This window comes from Boleophthalmus pectinirostris, unplaced genomic scaffold, assembly GCF_026225935.1.
Source record: "Boleophthalmus pectinirostris isolate CB_2022bp ecotype Guang Dong unplaced genomic scaffold, ASM2622593v1 HiC_scaffold_9, whole genome shotgun sequence".
NCBI lineage: Eukaryota > Metazoa > Chordata > Actinopteri > Gobiiformes > Gobiidae > Boleophthalmus > Boleophthalmus pectinirostris.
In genome coordinates, this window is record NW_026571541.1 from 17,418,429 (window position 1) to 17,442,200 (window position 23,772).

At 39.1% G+C, this 23,772-nt stretch overlaps 2 protein-coding genes across 3 annotated transcripts; both read left to right on the top strand.

Annotated features, from left to right (window-relative positions):
* The first annotated feature begins 610 nt into the window (after positions 1–610).
* On the top strand, positions 611–1,597 carry gemin7 (gem (nuclear organelle) associated protein 7). Of its 2 annotated transcripts, none has more exons than XM_020928676.2 (2): positions 611–709; positions 998–1,597. In XM_020928676.2, the coding sequence occupies exon 2, from the start codon at positions 1,011–1,013 to the stop codon at positions 1,401–1,403; it is 393 nt and encodes a 130-aa protein (XP_020784335.1). In that variant the 5' UTR covers positions 611–709; positions 998–1,010; the 3' UTR covers positions 1,404–1,597. The 2 variants fall into 2 exon arrangements, with proteins under 2 accessions (XP_020784335.1, XP_055023006.1); XM_055167031.1 differs by having other exon boundaries at positions 664–789.
* An 8,417-nt stretch (positions 1,598–10,014) lies between these two features.
* Positions 10,015–16,494, top strand: bmp16 (bone morphogenetic protein 16). Its single transcript, XM_020928546.2, has 3 exons — positions 10,015–10,273; positions 13,797–14,134; positions 14,340–16,494. The coding sequence occupies exons 2-3, from the start codon at positions 13,804–13,806 to the stop codon at positions 15,368–15,370; spliced, it is 1,362 nt and encodes a 453-aa protein (XP_020784205.1). The 5' UTR covers positions 10,015–10,273; positions 13,797–13,803; the 3' UTR covers positions 15,371–16,494.
* The last annotated feature ends 7,278 nt before the right edge of the window (positions 16,495–23,772 follow it).

Consider the following 23,772-nt stretch of genomic DNA (forward strand, 5'->3'; position numbering starts at 1 on the left):
CAGTCACTCCACACTCAGTGGTGGTAAGCTACTACTGTAGCCACAGCTGCCCTGAGGCAGACTGACAGAAGCAAGGCTGCCAATCTGCACCATCGGCCCCTCCAACCACCACCACTCACGCTCACACCACTTTCATACTAGGCATTCACAGACGTGGGTGAAGTGTCTTGCCTAAGGACACAACTTTTTATCTTTTTTTTTTTTTTTTGCCACTGGCGCCCCACTGTGGCACCTGGAATTCCTTGCAGTGTCCCATCCAAGTACTACCCAGGCCCAGCCTGCTTAGCTTCTGAGATCTGACGGGATCAGGCTTTCCCCGTTATTGTTCATCATTATATTCAACTTTCTTTGTACTCGTTCTTTTCAGCTACTTCTGTTCTAATATAAATATACCCCTTTAAATGTCATTTTGGTTTTGAATCGACCCTGATTTTACTTCAAAATTAGATAAAAGGAAAGGAAAAAACCCGATAAAAACTGCCTGCCTACCAGTCAGGGCTCAGTCTATGGAATCATAATAGGTAACTTTAAAAACATCCATTCTGAATTGGTCTTTTAAATTGCTGTAAATAACTTGTATTTTGTCCATTCATTTCTGTCCACCTGGTGGCGATAAAGCACGAGCCTGCAAACTTGATATTACAGAAGTAGAGGAGGCAGAGAGCCCAGCGGATGTGGTGGAGACAACAATTTTAGCAGCGTGTAAATCGTGAGTTGAGATCTTTGTTATCTCTGAAGACTCAGATTATATTAGGCTGTAGGCCTATTTATGTACAAGCTCTTCATTTTGTAAGAACCAACCCTATTTTACTTTTAATTAGGCTACTAGTAGGCCTACTATCCACAGTTGTCAATATAGTATAGGCTGTACCCACATTTCTACAGCTATGGCAGTAGGCCTTCACTAAACTGCAAGATTACGATGTATGAGCAGAATTACTGAGCATTTTTGATTGTTGGGTATATAAACAGACAAAACGTCTTGCATGTGTCACAGGTGAACAGGGGAAATGAACGCGGCAAGGCCGGTGCCTGTGATGCGTCTGCCCAAAGGACCAGACCCTCACGGTCGCGGCTTTAACCCTCAGTCCCCACGCTTCATTGCCCTTTGCCGGACATCCATCGCCTCTTCTCTGGCCTCGGATGTTGCCCCAGAGGAGCTGCAAAGGGAGCAGCTCATGCGCTCTGAACTGCGGGAGCGCTTCCTGCGGTGTCTTCTGTCTATGTCCAACAGGGACGTGCGCTTCAATATGTACGAAAATGTGAAGGTGAAAGCGACGTTTGGAGCGTCGGACATCGATGTGCTGAACTTTCAGGTTTCAGACCTGCACACCCCTATTGGAATTCAAAAAGAGGCGCTGATCCGGACTCAAGATGTTGTTTCTCTCGTTTTTGACTTGTGAGCTCACTTTTGGGATATTATAAATATTTCGCTTTGTCTTTTTAGATATTCTAACTCGGTACTGATACTACTACTGATAATACTTTTACATATGTTTTTCCACGTTGTAAACATGTTTCACTGACACTTTTTCTACACTAGATGGAGACAAAAGATTGTTATTAAAAGACAAGGACCCTTATCTGTCAAATTTGATTGACGTTTTCAATTTATTTGAGCAGTATTTGACTCTCATCTTTCACATATATTCTAATCCACTGTTTACAGAAATCTTACTGAGAATAGTAAGTGTTAATACCGAGCCCAATTCGACATTTCAACGACTGTTGGTTATTTTATCAATCCCATGTGCATCTTAAATTAAATAGTTTACATAGTCTTGTCAGATCTCAGAAGCTGAGAAAGGCCATGGCTGAATAGTACTTGCTTACCGCCACCAAGTGTGGAGTGAACGACTAATGCACTCACTCCCATGTGTGGTACTCAGCAGTTCCGAAAGTAAAATTTCTATTAGTTTTTCCCCATAGACTTTTCAAAAATTTCAAATATTAAGAGTTCAAAAACATCATGGAGGGTATCGGCTACCTGGTAACTAATATCCATAACACAGATGTTTTGAGTCCAAAAAGCACATAAACCTTAGATTTTTCTAGACATTTTTGAAACACAGAAACAGATTTTAAATAAAATTATTAGGTAATGTGATCATTAGTTATGAAGTTGCTGATTAGTTCAGAGCAAGTTTTCAAACTTTTAATATGCATTGTTTTTGGAAAGTCTATGGGAAAAATTAATGAGAAATTTACTTGTGGAACCGGAGTCACTGTTGAGCTCATTTAGACAGTTTTACACAGTCATTTCAAAGACTTTATTGTACAGTTTATGGTTGAGCTCCATACATGTGCGTGTAGTCAGGCTATTCGACGGGGGTGATGAAGAGGTCTGTTTTCCCAGCCCCAGCATCTTATGGGCCCAAACTTGGAATCTCAACCTATTAACTAATATTAGAGGAGTGGCCTGTGTGAGTCTTTTTGCACCAGGCCCCCAAATTCCTGGTGACGGTCTTACGTGTAGTGTCTTACTCAAGGAAAATGACCTTGTGCATTGCCCAACTACGACACCAGGTATTCCTAATGGTTCCATTACTAATCAGGCCCTTTGCTTTTGAGATTAGAAGAGATTACATTGTTAAGGTGGTATGATCAGTAGGAACCTAAGACCAAAAAGTGTTTCAACTTTCAAGTAACATTCAAGGATTTTAAAGGTGCACTATGTACGTTTTCTGGTGGACAGCCATTTTATTTTCTCCCTACCCTTGGACACAGTGTACTATTTTAACAATTTTAAGCATTAATTATAAAGAAAGTGAAATTTGTTTCTTAGAAAAAGGAGGCAATCTGTATGTAATCTTCCTAAAAGGTGTATTTTCCAAGTTCCCAATAACTCATTTTATTTGAGTGCCATTACGCGGCTGTACCGTGTCTGCTTCTTTGTGTACCCGAATAATCTGTCCACTCAGTGAGACAGTCATCTCAGAGGCGGTGACTCACCCCCCCCACACACACACACACACACACCTCTCTCTGTGGCCCTCCCTAATCCAAAATATGACTTAAACCTCACATGACGTCATTGAGCTGTGATTGAATCAGGAAGCCCTCAAGGACAACCAATGTTAATTTCATATACACAGCAGCACACAGTTGTGAGCAGCAGCCTTGAACTCCATAAGTTCTTGCTGTCACCTCACAGATGTCTGCTTCATCCACCGAACGCCATCAAAATAATAAAGGTTTGCAGATATATTGACTTTAATACTATAGAGTAACCACCTCTGTCTCTCTCTTATTTTTTGTGTGTTTTTCGTCTGCTTGCTCTTATCTGACTTCATTAAAAATGTCTCCCTTAGATGCAGAAATACAGTATTTGCAGCAGTTAGTGAGTGTTGGTATGCTGATGGGTCCAGAAATTGAGCCTTTTAAAAAGCCGCCTGCCAACAGGAAACACATTCCTCTTCTTCCTGTTTGTGGTGCACTCTCATTTCCTGGCAAGTGTCTGATAAGTTCCATAATGACTAAAATAACACACATATAACATCAGTTTTAAGGGTCAAGATTAATAAAGTGGTCTTAATATTTACCATCAAATCCCTTTTTTAAAAGTACCGTATGTAACTTTCTGGAGGTTAGTCATCACCTGCATGACTCCAGACAAAAAAACAAGTTTGTACATTCTTCATGGAGATAGATACATTTTATGCCATACTGTAGAATGTTATAGCCAAAGAGTGGATATGCAAGTCTATTCATAGTAAGGATGTAAGTTCTTCAGTGCAATGAAAACAATCAAAATGAAAAAACAACCTGCTTTGATTTTAGTCAAAAAAGTTACATACTTTGACGTTAAAGGTACACATACGTTTTCTTGCTATTGCTTTATCTGTACCACAGTATAACACAGTTCTGCAATGTTATCAATCTTTCATTTATTCAGTCAATGCTTTTTTGGTGGATCATTACAGGCAAAACAACAACATTTCCATGGAGAAAATAAGGTTTTGGGGCTTTAAAAACTTGCTCCTTTTAATGCACAGAATAATAAGCAGTAAATGTATATAAGTCATACTGTATTATCCATAAAACATCAAAGAAGATCAAAGTTTTCGTGTGGCTGCAACCTGTGACTGACCCCTGGTGGTCAACACTGCTATGCTTATACGAAATTACATTACAGGTTTCTTTATGGGTATTGTACTGTACTGTAAATACAAAGGTGGTACAGCAAAAACAAAACATTTCTAATTACTACAAATACATTTTTTAGAATTTAGTAGCATAGCATTACTGGGGAATGAAATGAAATAAAAAAAAAAAATCCCTGTAAAAGTGCAAATACATTTACAAGAACTTTTATACATGGCTATTATCATAGTATAGAGCACCAAAATATGACCTCTATATAGAAGGAGCTGATACAAACATTAACATAAGATTAGTTATCTTCATTATCTGTTATATCGATGTGCTGACCGCATGGTGGTCCACTCCCCTCCCACAGGAGTAAACACAGGAAGATGCTATTTGCTGTCTGTGATGCTCAGGACTCTTAATATAAGCACATGATAAAGGTCTGTGAGAAAGCTCTGTTAATCTGATGCTCTCACTTTGAAACTTACAGATGTGTATTTAATATGAAGGGTTGACATGTGAAAAGTGATATTACTAATACTAATATTATTTAAAGGTCCACTAAGTAAGTTTTTTTGTGAGCGTGTTTACATAGAGATGACATTGCTTTGCCTAGAATGTTACACAATATGGCATTTATCTATCTGTATTTATTCAGTTACAGCTTTCTCACTGATACAAAAAATAATAATAAATCATCATCATCATCATCATCACCAGCTTCTGCTTGTTTGACATCTCCATAAGATGGCAGACACTCAATCAGAAAAGTTACATAGGGCACCTTTAATAAAGCTGCGCAAACTATCTAAAAATAAATAAAATAAAAAGGTTGATTTCTACAGTCAGAAGAGAGGAGTAATTGTTTCTGCCACTGCAACAGTACCTCTAGTTTAAGTAGTATTTTAACTTCAGGGCCAGTAAGTGCATATTGTACTACTACCCCATCCATGCTATGCTCTAGTGACCAAGCTAAACATTCATTTTTTGTGGTTCAAATTTGTTGCCAACCTTTGAGTTCTAACCCTTAATGTGAGCAGATTTGTCATAGAAAACGGTTACAAAAAGTAATTGTGTTATGTGTTACTGCTGCATGCATTAGGAGTTTCCCATTAGGATGAAAGACCCTGCATTCCTGTATTTAGTGTTCCTCACTTTAGCTCACCTGTTTGCTCTCTCTTGTCTAACTGGTGCTGACTCATTTCACCTTTCAGTTTGCCTACATCTAAACAGGCTTTTAGTGGGCCCAGCTAATTGGTTATAATTCCACTTGGACACACACAGCCCTCGCTCTTGCTTACTTCTATCCCTTTTATTCCTTTCCTCAGGAGACATGATTTACTTGTGTCACGGACAAGGACATCTGCCTATTAGCAAGTGCACCACTGACGTAGGCGTACCCCTCCCTCCATATCTGTCGTCTTGTGCCGATCCTCCTCCTTTTGCCTTACCCAAATTGGGGTCGCCAACCTCTTCCGTGCAGCCTGGTGAATCATCAATATGAGACCACTTCCGTCCTCCATCCCAAATTATCAGGGTAACCCGACATTGTCTGCTCTCTACTGTCACATCAGTCAGGAGGCACAGTCAGAGGGGGAATATGAATGAGGGACGAGATGTTTTTGTGAATGATTGTGATGATACCATAGCATCTTCCTTGCTTCATCAAACTGTAATTGTATAATTATAATGTAGTCTCAATATCACAGCAAAAGATAGCACTAGGCTTCTTGATTTCTTGTTCAGATCAATTAAATTTTTTGTTGCCAATCTTTCACATTTATCAAAAAACATGTGGCATTGCGTGCTTTACTTTACTCTTTAAGGTTCCTTACCATAACAATTACATGTATTTTGTACGTGCTTCCACTCTTGACATCTGTACAATTCACACATTTATTATGAAAAATCATAAGCCATTTATAGACATGCCAACCACTGATTTTTACATCCTAATACAAAGGCATTTTGACATTCTTGCAATAAACTACTCCCTCGATCATATAACAACAGTTTGATTGAACATCTGTAGATAATGGTCCCTAGATGGTGCCCATTAGTACGAATGATTTATCTACACTGAAATTTGTACACAGTCAAATTAAAATCAGGATGTTTCATTGTATTAATGTACTTGCAAGTCAAAAAACATAGTGTCCTTCAAGTCCAATGTGAATGCAATTATATGTATTTACAATAGTACTTTTTTGTAAGTAAGTGAATTTAAAGTTATTTATGAATTTCTGCAGTTGTTTTTAACACAGTCTTAGTTTTTCCAGTGTTTATATCTGCTCAGTGCTGTGTGCATACTCAGTATACATTGGGTGCGTGCATGCTCGCAGAGGCAAAAGGTCAGAGCTCCCTCAGTCTAACTGTGAGTCGACTTGGTTATTTGCTGATACTATCAGTGGGCAGGAATCTGAGTAAACACTAACACTCGATAAGCAAAGTAGGCTACATCTTCATTCTTTAGACATTTATTTTTCTAAATCCACCTTCATCTCTGTGCATCTTCTTCTAAAAAGCAGTTTTCAGCTGTTACTTAACAAACAACATTATAGCCTTGTGAATCCCACAAAACCACTATTCTTTATTTAAATTTTCAGAATACCTAAAACTTGAATAGGCCTTTCCTGTTGTAAAACTGCCAGATCTTTGTCCTTAAACCCGTTCCTCTTGCTCAACGTATCAACGGACACAGCTGTCGACACCAGATAGACAGACACATCCTCTGAAGATACTGTAGCAAAGCAAGGAGATGATTCACTCGATTATTCTATCCAAGATTATCTTGTTTTTATACACTACACGGGCAGCTAAAATTACCCCTTATAGTCCAACAAACAACCCACTCTCTGCCTCTCCACCCACCATCTAGTCACCATTTACTCTCATACATCATGTGGGTGAAGTGTCGTGCCTAAGGACACAATTACAGTATGCATTGCCAGACTGCCACCCTTCATCTCAGTCATCGGTGTCATCATCTGTGCTCCCCAGTGGTGTACTGGTGCAAGGTACTGCATATGAGAGGATGTTGGGTCATCTGGTGAATCAAAACACCAAATTATGACATCAATAAAATGGACACAATGTTAAATGATTTTGTAATTAAGAATAAATCAGCATTAGATTTGTTATCAGTAAAATATATATTTATTTTGAAAATGTTTATGTTCAAATGTTTAATGCTGTATATGGAAGCACAGATAGGTCAAGTTTATTAACTTGAAAATTTAAATCTTACATACAGTTCCTTTTGAGTAAATATTTAGTTGTTCAATGGCTCATTCACAAAAAACTGTCAGTAGCTAGATTTTTATAGTATCTTTGGCCACTGTAATACTGAATGCATCAGTGTAGCAGTGTAGTATCAGAGCATGTCTCAATGAAAGACAGATCCATCCCTGTTTAAATGTCCTTCACAAAGATAATGCATGCACACACAGTGTGTGCTGTGTGTGCGTTGTATTGTGAAAGGCCAATACAACGCACACACAGCACACACTGACCTTGACTTTAGCATCTGCAAATACAGTATTGCTAAAATGAGCACTGAGGAGGCCAAGACATTTCCTGTTAAGCTGCCAGTCTTTTTTGTGTAAAAGTGTGTAAAAAATAATGAATGTATAAAAACTGCATGGGTTTTGTAAGGTTGCAGTTTCATACCATGGTCGTACATGTTAGTGCCAGAACTCATCAGTGACTTAGGAGTAAAGAATCTTATCATTGCAAAAACTTCATTTTGAATTCTCTGCCAATGACTGCAAAATGTCTGTCCCTGTTTGGGTGTCTGTAAAAGGGATGTATATGTCTGACTTCCTATGTGTCCATGTACAGGATATCTGCTCACCCCAGCTCTTGTTCGCATAGTGTTCACAATTTATGTATTAAGATAAAACTTGATTCATTGTCAGAAAAAACATACATGTCGTCCAGATTTCTATAGCAGTAGGACTATATTATTCTATAGTTTTGTCACATCCCTATCATCAATATCTAATAAAGACTTATTCATCATAACAAATAAATTTCCTCTCTGTGTTATGTGCCTAAGCATCAATCTCATCTTATTTTATTTGGTCCCTGATAGTTCACTCAGTTGTGTATACTTAATGAGGACAATCTAATTTAGATTAAATACAGTTATTAATCTGCATTATGCACTTGCTTACTGTGCAACTGAATATTAATCAAATCCATATGCTGTGGTCTCTTAATCAATAAGATGTGAACCTCTGCAGTGTTGGGAATCATGTAATTGATTAATAAAATGTGATACTATTAAATGGCTCCTGTTTTTAAACTTTAAATGGTATTTGCGGAGAAAAGAAGAAAAATGATCTGCCTATGCCAATACAGAAGCAGAAGTGTTTAATGGCCTGTAGGTGGGATGTAGAAAAACGGCCTTGTTTGAATGGTAGGGAGGTATCACTTTATGGCTCTCTCCACCCCCGTCGGAAGTCAGCGGGACAGACAGCCGAAGGATTTTCCAGAGGATGGGAAAGCTGGAGGTTGGAATTAAAGCTCATTTGAGCTGAAAGCTGTGACTGCGCTTGTCTATACATTTAGCAAAAGTGGTGTTTAAAAACTGTACTATAATAATTAAAATATAATTATAATTTCATTGTTATAATGATATTTATTATATTGATAAAATGTTTACATATTTATTTTTTTCATAAGTACTATATACATTGTATTTGAAAACAGTATTAGGGGCACATCCAATTTTACCAAAAGAGGCAGCAGGGTTTGCACAGTAGAATGAGGAGAAAATCCCAATTTGGCCAAAATGGACAATTATGGCATGTGGCTGATATGTATCACAATCATGAGTCACGTTTCTTCTTCACTGCACTGCCACACGGTCCACTGAGACTCTACCTGCCAAACAGAACAAATGACTGTCGGATGCATCCATTCACAGAGATGCCCGGGACGATCAGTGACTGGGGATGAATGGAGTCTGCGAGAGTGGCTTTCTGAGCACGTAAGTGGACGGGACAGACAAGCGCAGGGGACAGAGAGGAGTGATTCTCCAGATGAGTCCTAATATGTGAGACGGTGCATCCTAAAGAGACGTTTTCTCATGGGCCCACACCATGAATACAAATTCCTTTGAGCTGGAAGGACAAACGCACCTTGCTTAAAACCATAGTACATTTTTTTCTAGTTCCATCCAATCACATATCACAAAATTGGTGACTTCATGGAAGAGCTTATGAGTCATCCATTCATAGCTTTCCCTTGTAAGTGATTCAGTATTTCTTTTATTGTGGCATTGTCTGGCCGACGCAATGTCTGCATAAACATAAATCAAACTGAAAATGATGGTTTAAAAGAAGTTAAAAATGATAATTCAGAAGACATTGGACAAGTTCTGGAATTTATAAGTCATTAGACATAATTTAATCTGCATTTTTATTTCATATGCTAAATATAAAATCTTTAAGAGTCTATTTATTTTTTAGGAATGCCATCAGAGAGGTGTTTGGGTTATATTTATGTATGTTCATGTCAGGGTATTGTAAAGTCATGTAATATAGCTAACAGTACCCCAATGCTTTTGGATCGATTTTTGGTGACATCACTTCTTGGGAAACTTTACGTGAACAGGAAAAGTCAATTTTACTGAAGCCAATTTGACAACCTAGACAAAAAAAAAAAAAAAAAACATGTGTCTGCCTGCATATGGGAGAGAGAATGGGGTGAGAGAGGAAAGTGGGAGGAGATACAAAAGGGAGAACAGAGCAGAGAGGACACCACAGACATAGTAGGAGACCTGGAGTTAGATGCAGCTGGTGATGCAGACAGTGCCAGAGTAGTTGAAGCTGGAGGGCGATAGGTGCAAAGCCAGGGAGAGGGAGGTGCCTGAAGAGAGGTCAACCAGGCAGGAGGAAGCTGGTCAAGAGTAGTTTGCTTATCTGGCAACACTGACAACAGCTAAACTGCAGGGACATGGAGAAAGCAGTACTAAGTGTAGCTCTTATAACCAGGAGCCACAGAAAAGGCAGATATTGTCTTCCCTGAGTGAGCAAGGAGAGATAACAAGAAGAATCAAAGACCACGTCAAAAGTCTACTTTGCTCTGTCCGGAAGAGTAGGAGTGAGAGACGAGGGATCTTAACACTGGATCTCAAGGATAAACCATGGACTCTGCATACATCTCAACACACCTGGACGTGAGTAGTACATCTTTGTCACACGCACACACAAAATACACACACATTCATATACCTCTCTGTCTGTCAAACCACAGGCCACAGAAGCAGTGCTGCTCAAGCTATTAGTCACTCTGGGGAGAAACGCACACACACAAACACACTCACACACACATGCACACTGCTGGCACACTGTTGCTCAATCAAAAATCCTGTCCGGTAAGCAACTTGTCCAGAAATAATGCGTCTGTTATGAGTTCAAAGAGCACAACGTAAGTCAGCGCACAGCTCTAGTCCCCCTCTGAATTGGCTCTCAGTGTTAATGCTGCTCTAATGTACAAACCAGAGGCATGTTTTTGTTCTGTATTTCACATTGATTTAGTGGCCAGCACTGCCTTTGCAAGTGTCATGATTTCCACTTACGTTTCTTTAGTGTTGCATCTTGATGTATTTGTAACACCCTCACCACCATAGTGTATGTTAGTTATTACCAATATTATTAAACTGCCATAGTTTACTTTCCACAGGTACATACAGTTTGCATGTCAGCAAATGTATTTCGTCTGGGTTATTAGCTGGTTAATTGGTCCATATGGAATAAATTAGACTGCTCTTATAATAGTCTCCAATAAAACCATACAGTGCCTATACCTGGAATATAATGATTTCATCTGTCACCCCTGAGTGAGCACAACTATTATGCATTGATTCAAAGCCATAGGTTATTGGGAATAAAGTGCAGTAACCCCACAGTTAATTATAACAACTGTGGTGTTGCATGCTGGGAAAAAGTTTGTAATGCTAGCAAATGTGCAGCTGCAGTCTACTGTACTGTACTGTATATCATATAGGAGGCCGGCTGACATGACATATTATTTGCTCAATGGGAGAGAACGTGAACCCTGTGGCATTGAGGAGGAACACATCGCATTCGGAGAGCTTTTTTAAGTTAAACATCAGGGAGGAGAGAAAGAAATAGGCGAGAATGAGAGAAGGAATTTGGGAAAAGAAACACGGGAAGAACAACAGGAAGGGAAAGTGGAGGGACCAGGCGTAACATGAAGACAGCAGCAGTGGATAAATCAGCCCACTGCGGTGACATTCCGGACCCTCTGGCCCGGCCACACTGCTCCACACTCTTCCGCAAAAACACCATTCATTTACAGGAGGAAAAATCACTTTAACATTCAGATACAGCATCCAACATTTTAACAACAAAGGAAAGATACTGATAGTTACAAAGGAGTCATTAGCAAACAAGATATGAAATTTGTGAATTAAAAAAAGGAAACAAAACAAAGTGTAAGGGCAGCACAGTTCAAGGAATGTTAGGAGGAAGTAGGAAAGGGGAAATGGGGTTTGAAATAGATAAAAAGCTGGATCCGGGGGCAAACGTGACAAAAGCAGAGGTGACACACGGACATTTGAGGTCAGAGGTTTTAATTAGTGAAGACGGCCGATGCTGCACCACTGTCTTCTCACACAGGTCAGGTCAAAACTAATATGTCTAATAGGCACGAAAAGCCCCCCTGCCTTTGCCTACTGTACTTCTACAGTTATGATTAATCTAGGGATTTAACCGCAGTACAGTCTAGCTCAAACAGTCACAGGAAAAACACATGGAGCCATAATAAAAGTGTCAAGCTTTTGGAAAACTGAATTAGTGTTTCTTAAGGTGGGTGTTACCTTCAGCCACAACATATAAAGATATAAAGAGTTAAAGCTAGTTACATCTACTGTTTTCTAATGGGCAACCATGTGTGCACAGCATATAGTTCATTAAAATAGATATAAATTCACAAAAGGAGGGTCAAAGGTGACTCGAAAAGGTAGGATGACCTGGATAGGAGCTTAAAGGAAGAGTAATCATTAATAAATCATGACTAAACTCATAAAAAATACATGCAAACCATGAGAAACCAAAAAGTGGTCTCTTGTTTATTAATCCACACAACCATATGACTAGTACTATGCAACTGTCATACATTTCATTATTAGTGGTTTTTAACTAACCATAGAGCATGTGTGCAGTCTTAAGGTTATTTCAAATTTCAAATTAATACTATATAAAGCCATCCATGAAACACTTTTAATGTGACAGTTTCTAGAATGTGTCTACATAAACATTTAGACATACACTCAGTTAGAGCTCTCGCCAACCATAACACAGACCTCCAGTGAGAACAGCTGTAAGTATGTCAAAGACAAGGAGGGCCTCTGTCATTGTGATAGTTGGAGGCGGGACACACCCAGGGCCTGTTTGTGTAAACCTTTGAACCTGGCAGGTGGTTTTGTAGGTAAGGACAGTACAGCAGACACAGACCATGCTGCTGCTGTCCTTAATGTGCTTTACAAGGCTGTCCTGAGAGGGAGAGGCTGTCCATGAATGGTCTTAATCTGTAATAGTCCTCTTGTGGAGTGGCCTCAGGTGAAATGGCCCTGGGTGTGGCTCTTGGTTTAATGGACACCCAGCAGTAATCCCACGCTTGTTTGCCCTTTGAACGCCTGGCCTGTCTATGCAATGGCACATGCACATAAAAATACACAAGCCTTCCCACCCATGACCTCTTTTTCACCTGTTCTCTGGCAACAGAGAAGATTAGCAGTCATTTAGTGTGATTATGTGTGTGCATGATCATAAAAAGGTGTTATCAGGCAACATTGATGCTAATCGATTCCTTCACAGAAAGAGATAACAAGGAGTGAAGACAAGATATATAGCAGCTAACAATTACATATTTATTAGATATAGTGAATACTTTCAGAGCATTGATTAGAATGCAGTTACTGCTCTAATGTTGCTTAGCCCCCCCACCTCAAAGGTGAAGCCAGAGAAATAGTGAGGTAATTGTGTTAAACCTGTAATTGTCATGATTCAGCACAGAGCAGAATTCTAAGTACAGATAAGAATGTCACATGCCTTTTGTCAGCTGTGCAGTCATGGACTATTCTGACACATTCATTATGAGTTTTTAGTCAAACTTTTTTCAAGCTGTGTTTGGTATAATGTTAAAGTGCACTGCGACAAATGCATGATTTGTGATTCTGTCAGGACCCTGCAAGTCCATTACAGCATTGAAGTCCTCAGACTTTGATTGATGCAACATATCTTTCACTGCTACATTGTGATCTTCTCTCTCCACAACATGTTTATATTACAGACAGAGACTAATTTCTCAGCCTTTGCTTTTTCAAATGAAATATAGGTCCCGGGGCGAAAAACTAGTCATAAATTTGGATAAACAAAAAAGGAAACTTGTGCTGTTACTACAGCAATTCAGAACAACAACAACCTCATATGGATATAACTTGACTGTAAATTTCCTGAGCATATGCTACATGAAGGCTCAAGACTAATGAGAAACTAGTGTGTCCAGGAAGAATGAGACATCCCCGTGATATACAGGCTGAGAGCCTCTCATGAGCTATGCCTTTTGCAGATTTGGAAAGCAGTATTTCTTATTATGCGGTTATGTTAGTACATTAATTTATTACCTGTAACCTGTAATTTCCTCATTTGACACTGGTGCTTTGGTCTGTGCAGGTTCACCATGCTCCCTGCTAACCTGCTGCTCCTGATGGTCCTGCTGCTACCTCTGCCCTCGTCAGGTCGCCACAGCGGACAAGCCAGCCACATCGACCATGGCCAGTCCAGCTCAGTTCTGGAGCCCAGTGTGGTTCACACCATTCAGAGTCTGCTGCTGAGCCGTCTGGGCCTCAAGTCCAAACCTGAGCCCCATACTGGAGTTCAGGTGCCGCGCTACCTCCTCGACCTGTTCCACTACCACCAGCAGCAGTACCACCTGCTGGAAGACCCAGCCTTCAGCTTTCCCTCTCACCACATCCAACAGGCCAACACAGTTCGCAGTTTCCACCACTCAGGTATGTTTTCTACTCAAGATACACTGGAGGACCACTTGGTCATAGAGTTCACATGGTGAGATGTATTTGGCCTTTTTAACTCCATGAAATCTGTTTACTGGGACCATAAATCATTATAGCACTAAAAAGGGTACTTTGAGACCTTTAAAATAAAAACAACCATATACACAAAACAACAAAATATTATTCTTTGCCCTTTCCACAGAGCCCTTTGGTGACGCTGCTGAGGAAGACCACAAGAGAGCACACATCTCCTTTAACATCTCGTCCATCCCACACGATGAAACATTGCTGTCTGCTGAGCTCAGGCTCCTGAGAAATGACAGGGCCGCTCTCGGCCCTTGGCCCCTAAGACTGAACCTGTATCTCTCTGAAACCTTCAAAGATCCGAACCCTGTTCTAATTGAGAGTCGTTTACTCGGCCATGGTCAAGAGGAGGGTTTGTGGGAGGCATTTAGCCTGAGCTCAGAGCTCCTCCATAGAGCCCTCTCTGGACCTGGCAGAGTGGGCTTTGTGCTAGAGCTCCAATCAGAGAAGAACAGCTCACTCCATGACCAGAACATCACATCACATGTTGCTGACCAGGAAACCAGAGAGAGTCATTTAAGGGTACGCAGGTCTGTGAAGCAGGACGACTACAGCTGGACTCAGGAGAGACCTCTGTTGGTGACCTATAGCCATGACGGCCGTGGCGAGCCTTTAGTGAAACATGGTAGGAGGAATCCTAGCATACTGAAGAAGATGAGAGGGAGAAAAGGAACCAAAGAGAGGAACAGGAATAGTAGTATGGACCATTATAGAGACTGGGGAAACACCAAAAAAGCAAGTCCAAGCTGGGCTGGCAATAAAGGAGGGCTTGGTTGGGGTGATAGAAGAGTAAAAAGAAATGGTGGGCGTGCGTCCAAACTAAAGCGTCTCTCTAGAAACAGGTGCCGGCGCCATAATCTCTATGTAGATTTCAATGATGTCGGATGGCACAAGTGGATTATTGCTCCCAGTGGTTATGACGCCTTCTTCTGCCTGGGCGAGTGCCGCTTTCCGCTGGCTGACCACATGAACTCTTCCAGCCACGCCATGGTGCAGACCTTGGTGAACTCTGTTAATGGAGCAGTGCCCCGGGCCTGCTGTGTTCCCACCTCCCTCAGCCCCATCGCCCTTCTTTACCTGGACTCCCAAGACCGTGTGGTACTGAAGAACTACCAGGACATGGTGGTGGAGGGCTGTGGCTGCCGATAATAAGCATCATGTCTGACCATAGTGGAAAGCATAATAAGAACAGCCTATGACTGATTATGCAATCCACCGAGAATGAGATTTGAATGTAGCAGTAAGGAGAGAATATGGAAAGTGATGATCAAAAATAAAAGCTAAATTGATGGACATAAAATGGATGTTAAAACATTATCAATAAGACTAGTGCAAAAGTGCAAGAGGAAAAAAAATATCAACAGTACTGCCAAAAGATATTACTAACTTACATAGTGATGCATTAGTTTACATATTTATAACATTCATGGTCACTGAAAAGAAGCCAGGGCCTTGATATTAGATTCTCTCATATTTCTTCAAGAGCAGCCAAACTGCCAAGCCTAGCAGCACTTAAAGCTTTGCTGTATATTATGGTTTAAAGAACCTAGCAATTATCAACAGCACCAGCAATACGACAATGCCACCAGCGTGGGATCTAACACAGTGTCTTAACTGAGGGTGAACACTTTAATATAAAGACAAGAGTTCGACAAGCACCCTTACATACAAGCTATTTAAAACACAGCAATATTTGAATACTGAAGAGGTATTATGCTATTGTTTGAATGTACCACTATCTTATTATTTAAAATGTTTTTGTACATTTCTGTTGCAGTCATTAGATGGTTGTCTTGTGATTATGTATAATTTAAAAGACACATTCTGTATTTAAATATTAGCAATATGTTGTATTTAATCTTTAAAGTATTTAAGATACCTGCACTCAACAGAGTATATGGCAAACCTAGAGCTTCCAGTGATTAAGGAGGCCACACGCCTGTATAGATGCTCAGTGTATTAAGTCTGTGTAACACATAATAACCACTGCGCAGTTCAATGTACAACATGATAGCAGACAAATGTGGTGTTGTCATTAGAAGCTCAACTAACAAATAAAAGAAAAGCTCTGTGTTGTAGCTGCTGAAGTGTAAAACAGGCGTCTTTGCTAGTTGTGTGTGCATGTTCTAAGATTCAGACTTTAGTGCCTTCTAAACAGGGGCTATAAACATATTCTCTGCTGAGCTAAATCATTCTTTTGTTGTGTTGCATTTCTTTTCCAGTGGAAACGGCTTGTAAAATGTTCGACAATATACCTCTATTAAACAGAGCAAGCAGCACGACTGTCACGACTCTTTTTATCTGACCTGTTTTTCAAGTGATGATGAAGATGCTTCACAAATTATCCACCCAACAAAGAGAGAAACATTTCACAGTGCAGTCAGTATATAAAGCACAGAACCATTATGTACAGTGCAGTAACAACCCTCAAAGATACACAAAATCACAGTGAATGTTGGGACTGGTGGATGGCACCAGTCAGCATCATGATAAGGTTTACTATTTCATCTTAACTTACAGGCAATTTACCTTGCATTTTGCGACCTGGCCCCAGATAAGCGCAAGAAAATGGATGGATGATTGGATGGATTTTGCTTAATGACACAATTTTGCACAAATATCTTTAATTACAAGGTAAATATGAATTCAATATTAATCAAGGTTTGGGAGGTCAAGAAGACTCTACAGTTGAGTCTAAACAGCTCCATTGACCATCTACAACACAGAACATCTGAGGCATAGAATTTGACAAGAATCACACAAGAATGTTGGTAAATACAAAGAAAACATAAAGTGTTTGTCAGTGGAAACAGTGCATGCTGAATATAAAACTGATTATAATCAATATAATAAGTTTAACCTACTTAGTTTTAGTTTATATTCAAATGTTTTGGAAGAAAATCAATCATCAAGGCAAGGTCGCATCCTGTGGCACACCAAAACTTGTGTCTGTGGTCCAAGCTCTCCACTTCAAACATCAAAACCAGTTTTCAATCACAGAAATCCCTTAAGTGCACTAAACCACTGTTATATGTGTATATAGGGTGTCACGCAGTAAAATAATAGTGCCCCAAATCATTACAACAGATGTCAAAGTATTCTCCTCCTGAGCCTTGTTGCTGCTGAGTTGGTGGTTTCATTCTGAAACATAAAGCAGATAGCACGGGTTTGGAGCTTTACCTCAAAGCCTTAATAACAAACAGATCCAATGCAGAAACCAAAGAGAGGAAACCTGGAGTAGAGACCAGTGCAGAGGGGCAGGTGCACTGTGTCAAAACAACTGTGCTATCTTCCGGAAGTGTCCTAAGCCAGAAGGCACTGACTCACATGTGTATTTCATATAGCCACATATGGACCAGATGTTAAAGACTATTCTTTTAACGACCCCCTTCAACATCCACGTAACAACCATAAAATCTAATCACGTGGTAATCTCTCTTCATTTAGCTACCAATTTTGTCTACGCTCCAGTGCTCCCTGATAGCTTGAGGATGATAAACTATGTTTTGACAGGTGTCCTGCAATAGGGATGCTTTTTCACCCTTCAGTGGAATTTTCATTCATTCTCTAGTTTATACTTTTTCTCACTGTGTCTGAGTGGCATTCCATGCTGTGGACAAGGCTGAAGGAGCAGAACCACTGGTGTACCAAGAGGAAGGAGTCACTCAACATCTTTGGCTGGATGAACTCATATAGGTGATACCATGTACTGCAATGACCAAGAAGAATCCAGTCAAGGGAAAAAATACTAAATTATTTAATTTAATTAATTTCACATGGACATAGACCATTTCTCAAACAAACTCAGCCTGAATAGATTTGAATTTACTAATAATTGCTGTCAAAGTTATTAGTCTTTACAGCAGATTTGATGAATTACGCAGATGTGGTCATGGATTTGCTCACTCTGCTCCTGCAGCTAATAAAGTGAAAAGCCTCAGGTGAAAAATAATAAAAAGTGAAGTTTAAAACGAATGTAATAATGTTAAAATATTGACCAAAAACATACAAACCTATTGTCGGTGTAATTAACATTTTTCCACACTTAAAAATGATCTGGCTCAGAAAAACTGTACTTTTCTGAGCCTTTTTTTTTAATCATAAACAGCTGTTGAAAACAATGTTATTAGAGCACTGAGAGAGAGAAATATAACAAAAACATCATAAACACGGTGAATTAGAGGTTATAGATAATAAATCAACAGAATACAATTTCTATTTGTCACATTGTTTTTATAATGCCATGCTTTTATTGTGAGCAATTATTTTATCTGTAACATAAATCTGGAAAGAAAACAAGAGCCATTAGGCTGACTCCTATAATAAAGAGTAGAGCTAAGTAAATCTCATATCATTTTGTACTTTATATCTACACCTCAATTAGTCTTAATAAAGCAAGGACAAATATCTAATTCATAATGAAGAAATACTTTAAGAATGAATTGAGGCTTAGCTCCTTAATTAAGGGGTTAGGACATTAATTAGCTACTGAGCCTAAATCAGTCTCAATATACATGTTCATCATGAATAAAGTCTCTCTTTTTAATGCTGTTAAAAATTAAAAGTGTAGTTATTAAAAAGTATTACCTTTTTAAATAATATTGTTATTTTTGGCATCTTAGTCATGATATGAACCTTAAATGTTTCTATTTGACAAATATGTGGTTGTTGTACTTTTAATTTGACCTTGTTAAAGAATAGTATGAAATAGAGTGGTAATCAAGTATGTTAAAGCTGACACACTATCTCTTTAAACCTCTGCATGAACACTGAAGAGAGGTATTTGAGCATTTGCCTCTCTGCATGTGTCCGCTGTGTCCTTAATCAAAAGGCCCATCGCAGCACCGTAAACACATCCATCATTTGAATCTGTCAACTTATTGGCCAGGCATCGCTGAAGAGAGAGGATGGGACCCAATGACTGCAGCAGAGCCTGAGTAGAGATAGAAGCAGTAATCAAGTGATGAGGGGAGAGAGTGATGGTGAGAGGAGGGTGTACAGCTGCTGCACTGTTTATTCGGAGGACATCTCTCTTCTCCAGATGTTCAACAGTGTGCGGAAGCGGTGATATGGAGCAGAGGAAAGGGGAGAGAGCCGCGTAGAAGTGCTGGGGTGGCTGCCAGCTTGGACTCATCATAGCATGTTTTACGAGTTGCTCAGTCAAGGTGTGTGATCAAAAATACCAAACAAAACTCATATGCAGGCATACAGGAAGCATGTATAAGTAAGTAAATATATACTGAAAACACTAACCACTAGATAGTAGATATTGTAAGATGTTGTAATGTGTTTTTAGCTGTTACTGCTAGTGGTATTTATACTGGCAGCTTCTGTTTTGTTTTTATTTTTGGAAGGATGAGATTTGCAGTTAGAAGATCTTCGAAGGTCTAGTTCAGATATACCCCCAGACTAGAGTGGAAAAAGAAAGTGCAAAAGGGGAATGATTCTTCATCTTCTATTTAGACAGAGGATTATTGGTCTAAAAGTTGCAATAATGGCAAGCAAATTACCTATAAATGATTTAAACAATAAGAAAGTAATAACTGAGAAATTTGGCAACATTTCATAGAATTTTCTTTGTAAACTGTAAACACATGCATAGAGAAGGAGATACCGAAATAAGCTGTATTCAATCTGATTTACAAAATACTTTTGAACACAGTGAATTAAACATGGATTTTTATTTATTTTTTGATAAAATAAACCTGTACTAAAAGGTTATTGATGCCATTAATAACTCAGGGTTTAGTAAGTCCCACACTGAAACTTTGAATAAATGGTACTTGGACCAGTGTGTCGGAAGAGTGCGATCACTGGATGTATAATTGTCATGGGTGGGTTCCCAAAGAAAATACATACTCCCTACTTTCCTTTTATCTCTTCTAACAAACTGCTTTCCACAAATTTATTTTTCAAAATACTGATTTGATGCCAAAACTCTCTATTACAATAGCACATGTGTCTGAGTGGAAACAGGGTAGATATCAGGCTCATGAAGAAGTGGTCCATCAGTGAGCCGTGGTACACAGCGCTCCGGAGATACATTAATGGAAGAGGAAGAAGAGAAAAATCAGAAAGTGGAGAGGAGGGGAAGGCCTGGCATAAAGATCAGATTAGCGCTTTTAAAACATCTGTGAAGTTGTCTGTCCCAAACTACCATCTCCCCAAAGATTTAGGTCTGCTCTAACTTCTCTCTTTTAATCCTCTTTCCTTTTGTTTGGACTTTTTTCTCTATGTGCCATTGTGTTCAAAAGAAATATCATACAAATTATATACAGGCAAATGTTATTAATTTACAGGCTTTATTTGCTTACAGTGAAAATTTATGATATTTCAACTTCTCCAACTGCTATTGCCACAACAAGTCTGCTGAAAAGTAAAAAATACTGCTGGAGGCCCTTTCTGAAGCAGCACCTGCATTTTACCTGGTTTTATACATCATAAGCAGTATACAGGTCCATGCAACGTCCTTTCTTAGAAATAAAAAAATATATATGTCAGTGCTTTGACTAGACAGAGGTGAGATTTACATTTTATAGGTCTAAATCCAAAGGAGAATCAGTGGTGATGAATTTGAAGTAGCCATGCTTGTTAATGTTGTGTTCCTCCTATGGGGTGATGCAGTGTCTATTCTCCCCCAGAGGCTAACTTTGAGGCTTGATAATGTGTCTTACATTAAACACTCTCCCCAGACCATCCGTGACTGCAATGAGACTTTCACAGCGCTTATGTATTATTTTTGGAGGGTCCTCCAAAATGTAGGTCCATGGTAAGTGATGGTTGGACCTGAAAAGTATGAAAGCATTCAAGATAATGCAAGGATAAGTTTGTAGCAGCAGAAAACAAATATAAAATATAAGCAAAACAATTTCATGGTGAAAAAGCAACATTTTAGTAATTTGTGGACACTTGGGTAACTAAGCCTACATAAATCCATTACTCCAAACATGTTTTTGATACTAGTCTGGTCTGGCCTCTGGTCTGTTAGAAATATAATGGCTTAATTTAACTATTCCCCTTCTCCTTCACGTTTTATTAGGCTCTACTTTTACTAAACACACACTTACTTCGCTTTAATCTAGAATCCAGCTTTTCTAATCACTCTGTCAAACAGATGTCCAACAGCAGGATCAGTGTTTTACAGATATTTTCAATAAATCACAGGGTTCTCCCTGCGCAGTCCCCAAACAGATTATTTTGCGTGTGTGAGGATGAAGCATGGGATGAAGGCTCACCTCATATCTTCTGGTGTAACTTGTCAAAGGACGTAGCCTACAGGGAAAAGAAGACATAACAGAACCATGGAGCTTAACAGTGTAAATGTAGCAACAAACTTTTTAGGTATAGGGTCTTTAGTCATTAGGCTATTATTTTTCATTGAAAAAATAAAGTCAGTTGGTGGACTTGGCAGTAGTAGTAGAGCAGTAGTAGGGCACGCTGCGGGCACAACAATCTATGTTCACCAATAATTAAATTAGATACATAGGTAAAATACGTTTGCGAGCATGGATATTGTTTATGTTACAACAGCCTACAGATAGGTCCAGGCTCTCCCAAAACAAAGGATGTGTTTATAGGGAAAAAAAAAGAAAAACTTTTGCTACACAGTGGCAATTAAGATAAAATACATGGCTAACTGAAGAGGGCGTTGAATGGCCCCTGTGCCTGAAAAAAAGAAACATGGTCAATGTAAAGGATATGCAAAAGATTATAGGATTATAGATTTGGATTCAAGTGGAACATAATGCCATTTCAATGTGGAAAAAGGGAGTAATATAAAAAACAAAGGGGATAGGCTAGCCTTCAAGATGTGATTTCACAGCCAAATGTATTTGACGTTATTTGTTCATTTAATAGTGGATTCTTACATACACTGTTGGTGGCACTTGTGATGTAGGCATAAGAGCAAATAAGATACAATTTCATGGCTATAATATTGTATTTTTATTGCATTTAGATCTGAAGTCTGTTTAACATTGAAATATATTGTGTTCTAATTCACTGTGCCTTCAGCCGCCTCTATTTCAGAATTTTGAGAATTCTGATGGCACTGAAATTTCACTTTACCTATGCATGAACTTGTGCAACCACTACATGAACATCTAAAGACAACCCATCCATCTTCTTATTTGCTCAAAGCAACATCATAATATTATAAATCACTGGCTTATTTTAGTTCAAATGAGAAAACCAAATGAGAAACCATGATAGTTGTACTCTGCACTCTGGAGTTCACAAACATTCATGGACCTGCACACAAACAAATACAGGCTTGAGAACAGCCTTGAGCTGTCAGCACATGGGGTTACTGCCATGTAAGTTATTTTTGTATTTTATACTGACGTCAAGATGGAATAAAGGCATCAGGAAGTGAAGGAGCGACAAATGAGGCAGAAGAAGGAAAACACAAGTAACTGAGATTGCATGATGATTGCTATATCTCACTAGTCTTAATTGGAGCACCTTCACTCAGTTTTCATCATCATCATTTCCTAAATCAGCTTATTCATTCATACAGAGCATAGCTTGGTAATGGGAGAGAGAGTGGGAAGGGACATTTGTGACATATCCTCTTTGACAAGTCTAGCAGACATGGGAAATGTGTGCCAGATTGCCACTTCCTACTTGTAGGTTCTCAATAAAGTAAGCATGCATGTTGGGAACAGGAAACTCCAAAGCACATCACACACAGAGCAAAATCATTTTAAGAAATAAAGTGTGTAAAATGTCTACATCCTTTTCTATGTGTGTCTGGGCTGATGAGGTAGAATGGGTGAAACAGTCATATATGGTTCTGAATAAAAGCAAAGGGAAAACCAGATATTATTAAGACTTTAAACTATGAAGGAACAGGTGGAAAGAACCAATGGGTGGGTGGTGGAAAAAATCTTAGTTTCCGGCAATGACGTGGCAGCTTCTTTTCTTTTGGTTGAAACCCACACACAATGGTGCACAATGCCAAATCAAACCCAAACATTTATACATCCCAAGATTCAATCCTGTGTTTTCATAGTGTTTAAATGGGGACGTGTTTTTATAGGAAACTGGTGACATGTGTTATGGACATATGGGAACCATCACAGCTGGACCAGGAGCACAATGAAAGATGCGTGGGGTGCCGTGGGATATGATGCAGAGTTGAAACGAGTGAAGAAAAGCCTGTTTACCAATTTAACGATCCTTTTGTTGACAGGTTAGACAATTTAATATCCAAGAGCTATCACAACAGGGGTCAACACAATTGTAAAACTAGTATTATATATTACTTAATAACGATGGAAAATGATGACGAACGAAGCCAATGAACCTTGGAATGCAATGTGGGTTTGATTTGGCAAGTCTATACATACAGTCACTTTTATTACATTTCAATTATGATACAGTAATAAATTGCATAAAATGTTTATTGTTTATTATAGCTTCAGCAAATAGAGGTGTAATTCCAGAACCATATGCAAGGAATAACCTTCCCCAAGAATCTGTTCAGTTTTAGTCAATTAGTTCATCTAATTAGAGATTAGATATTAAGATTAGATCATCTTCTTCACTTT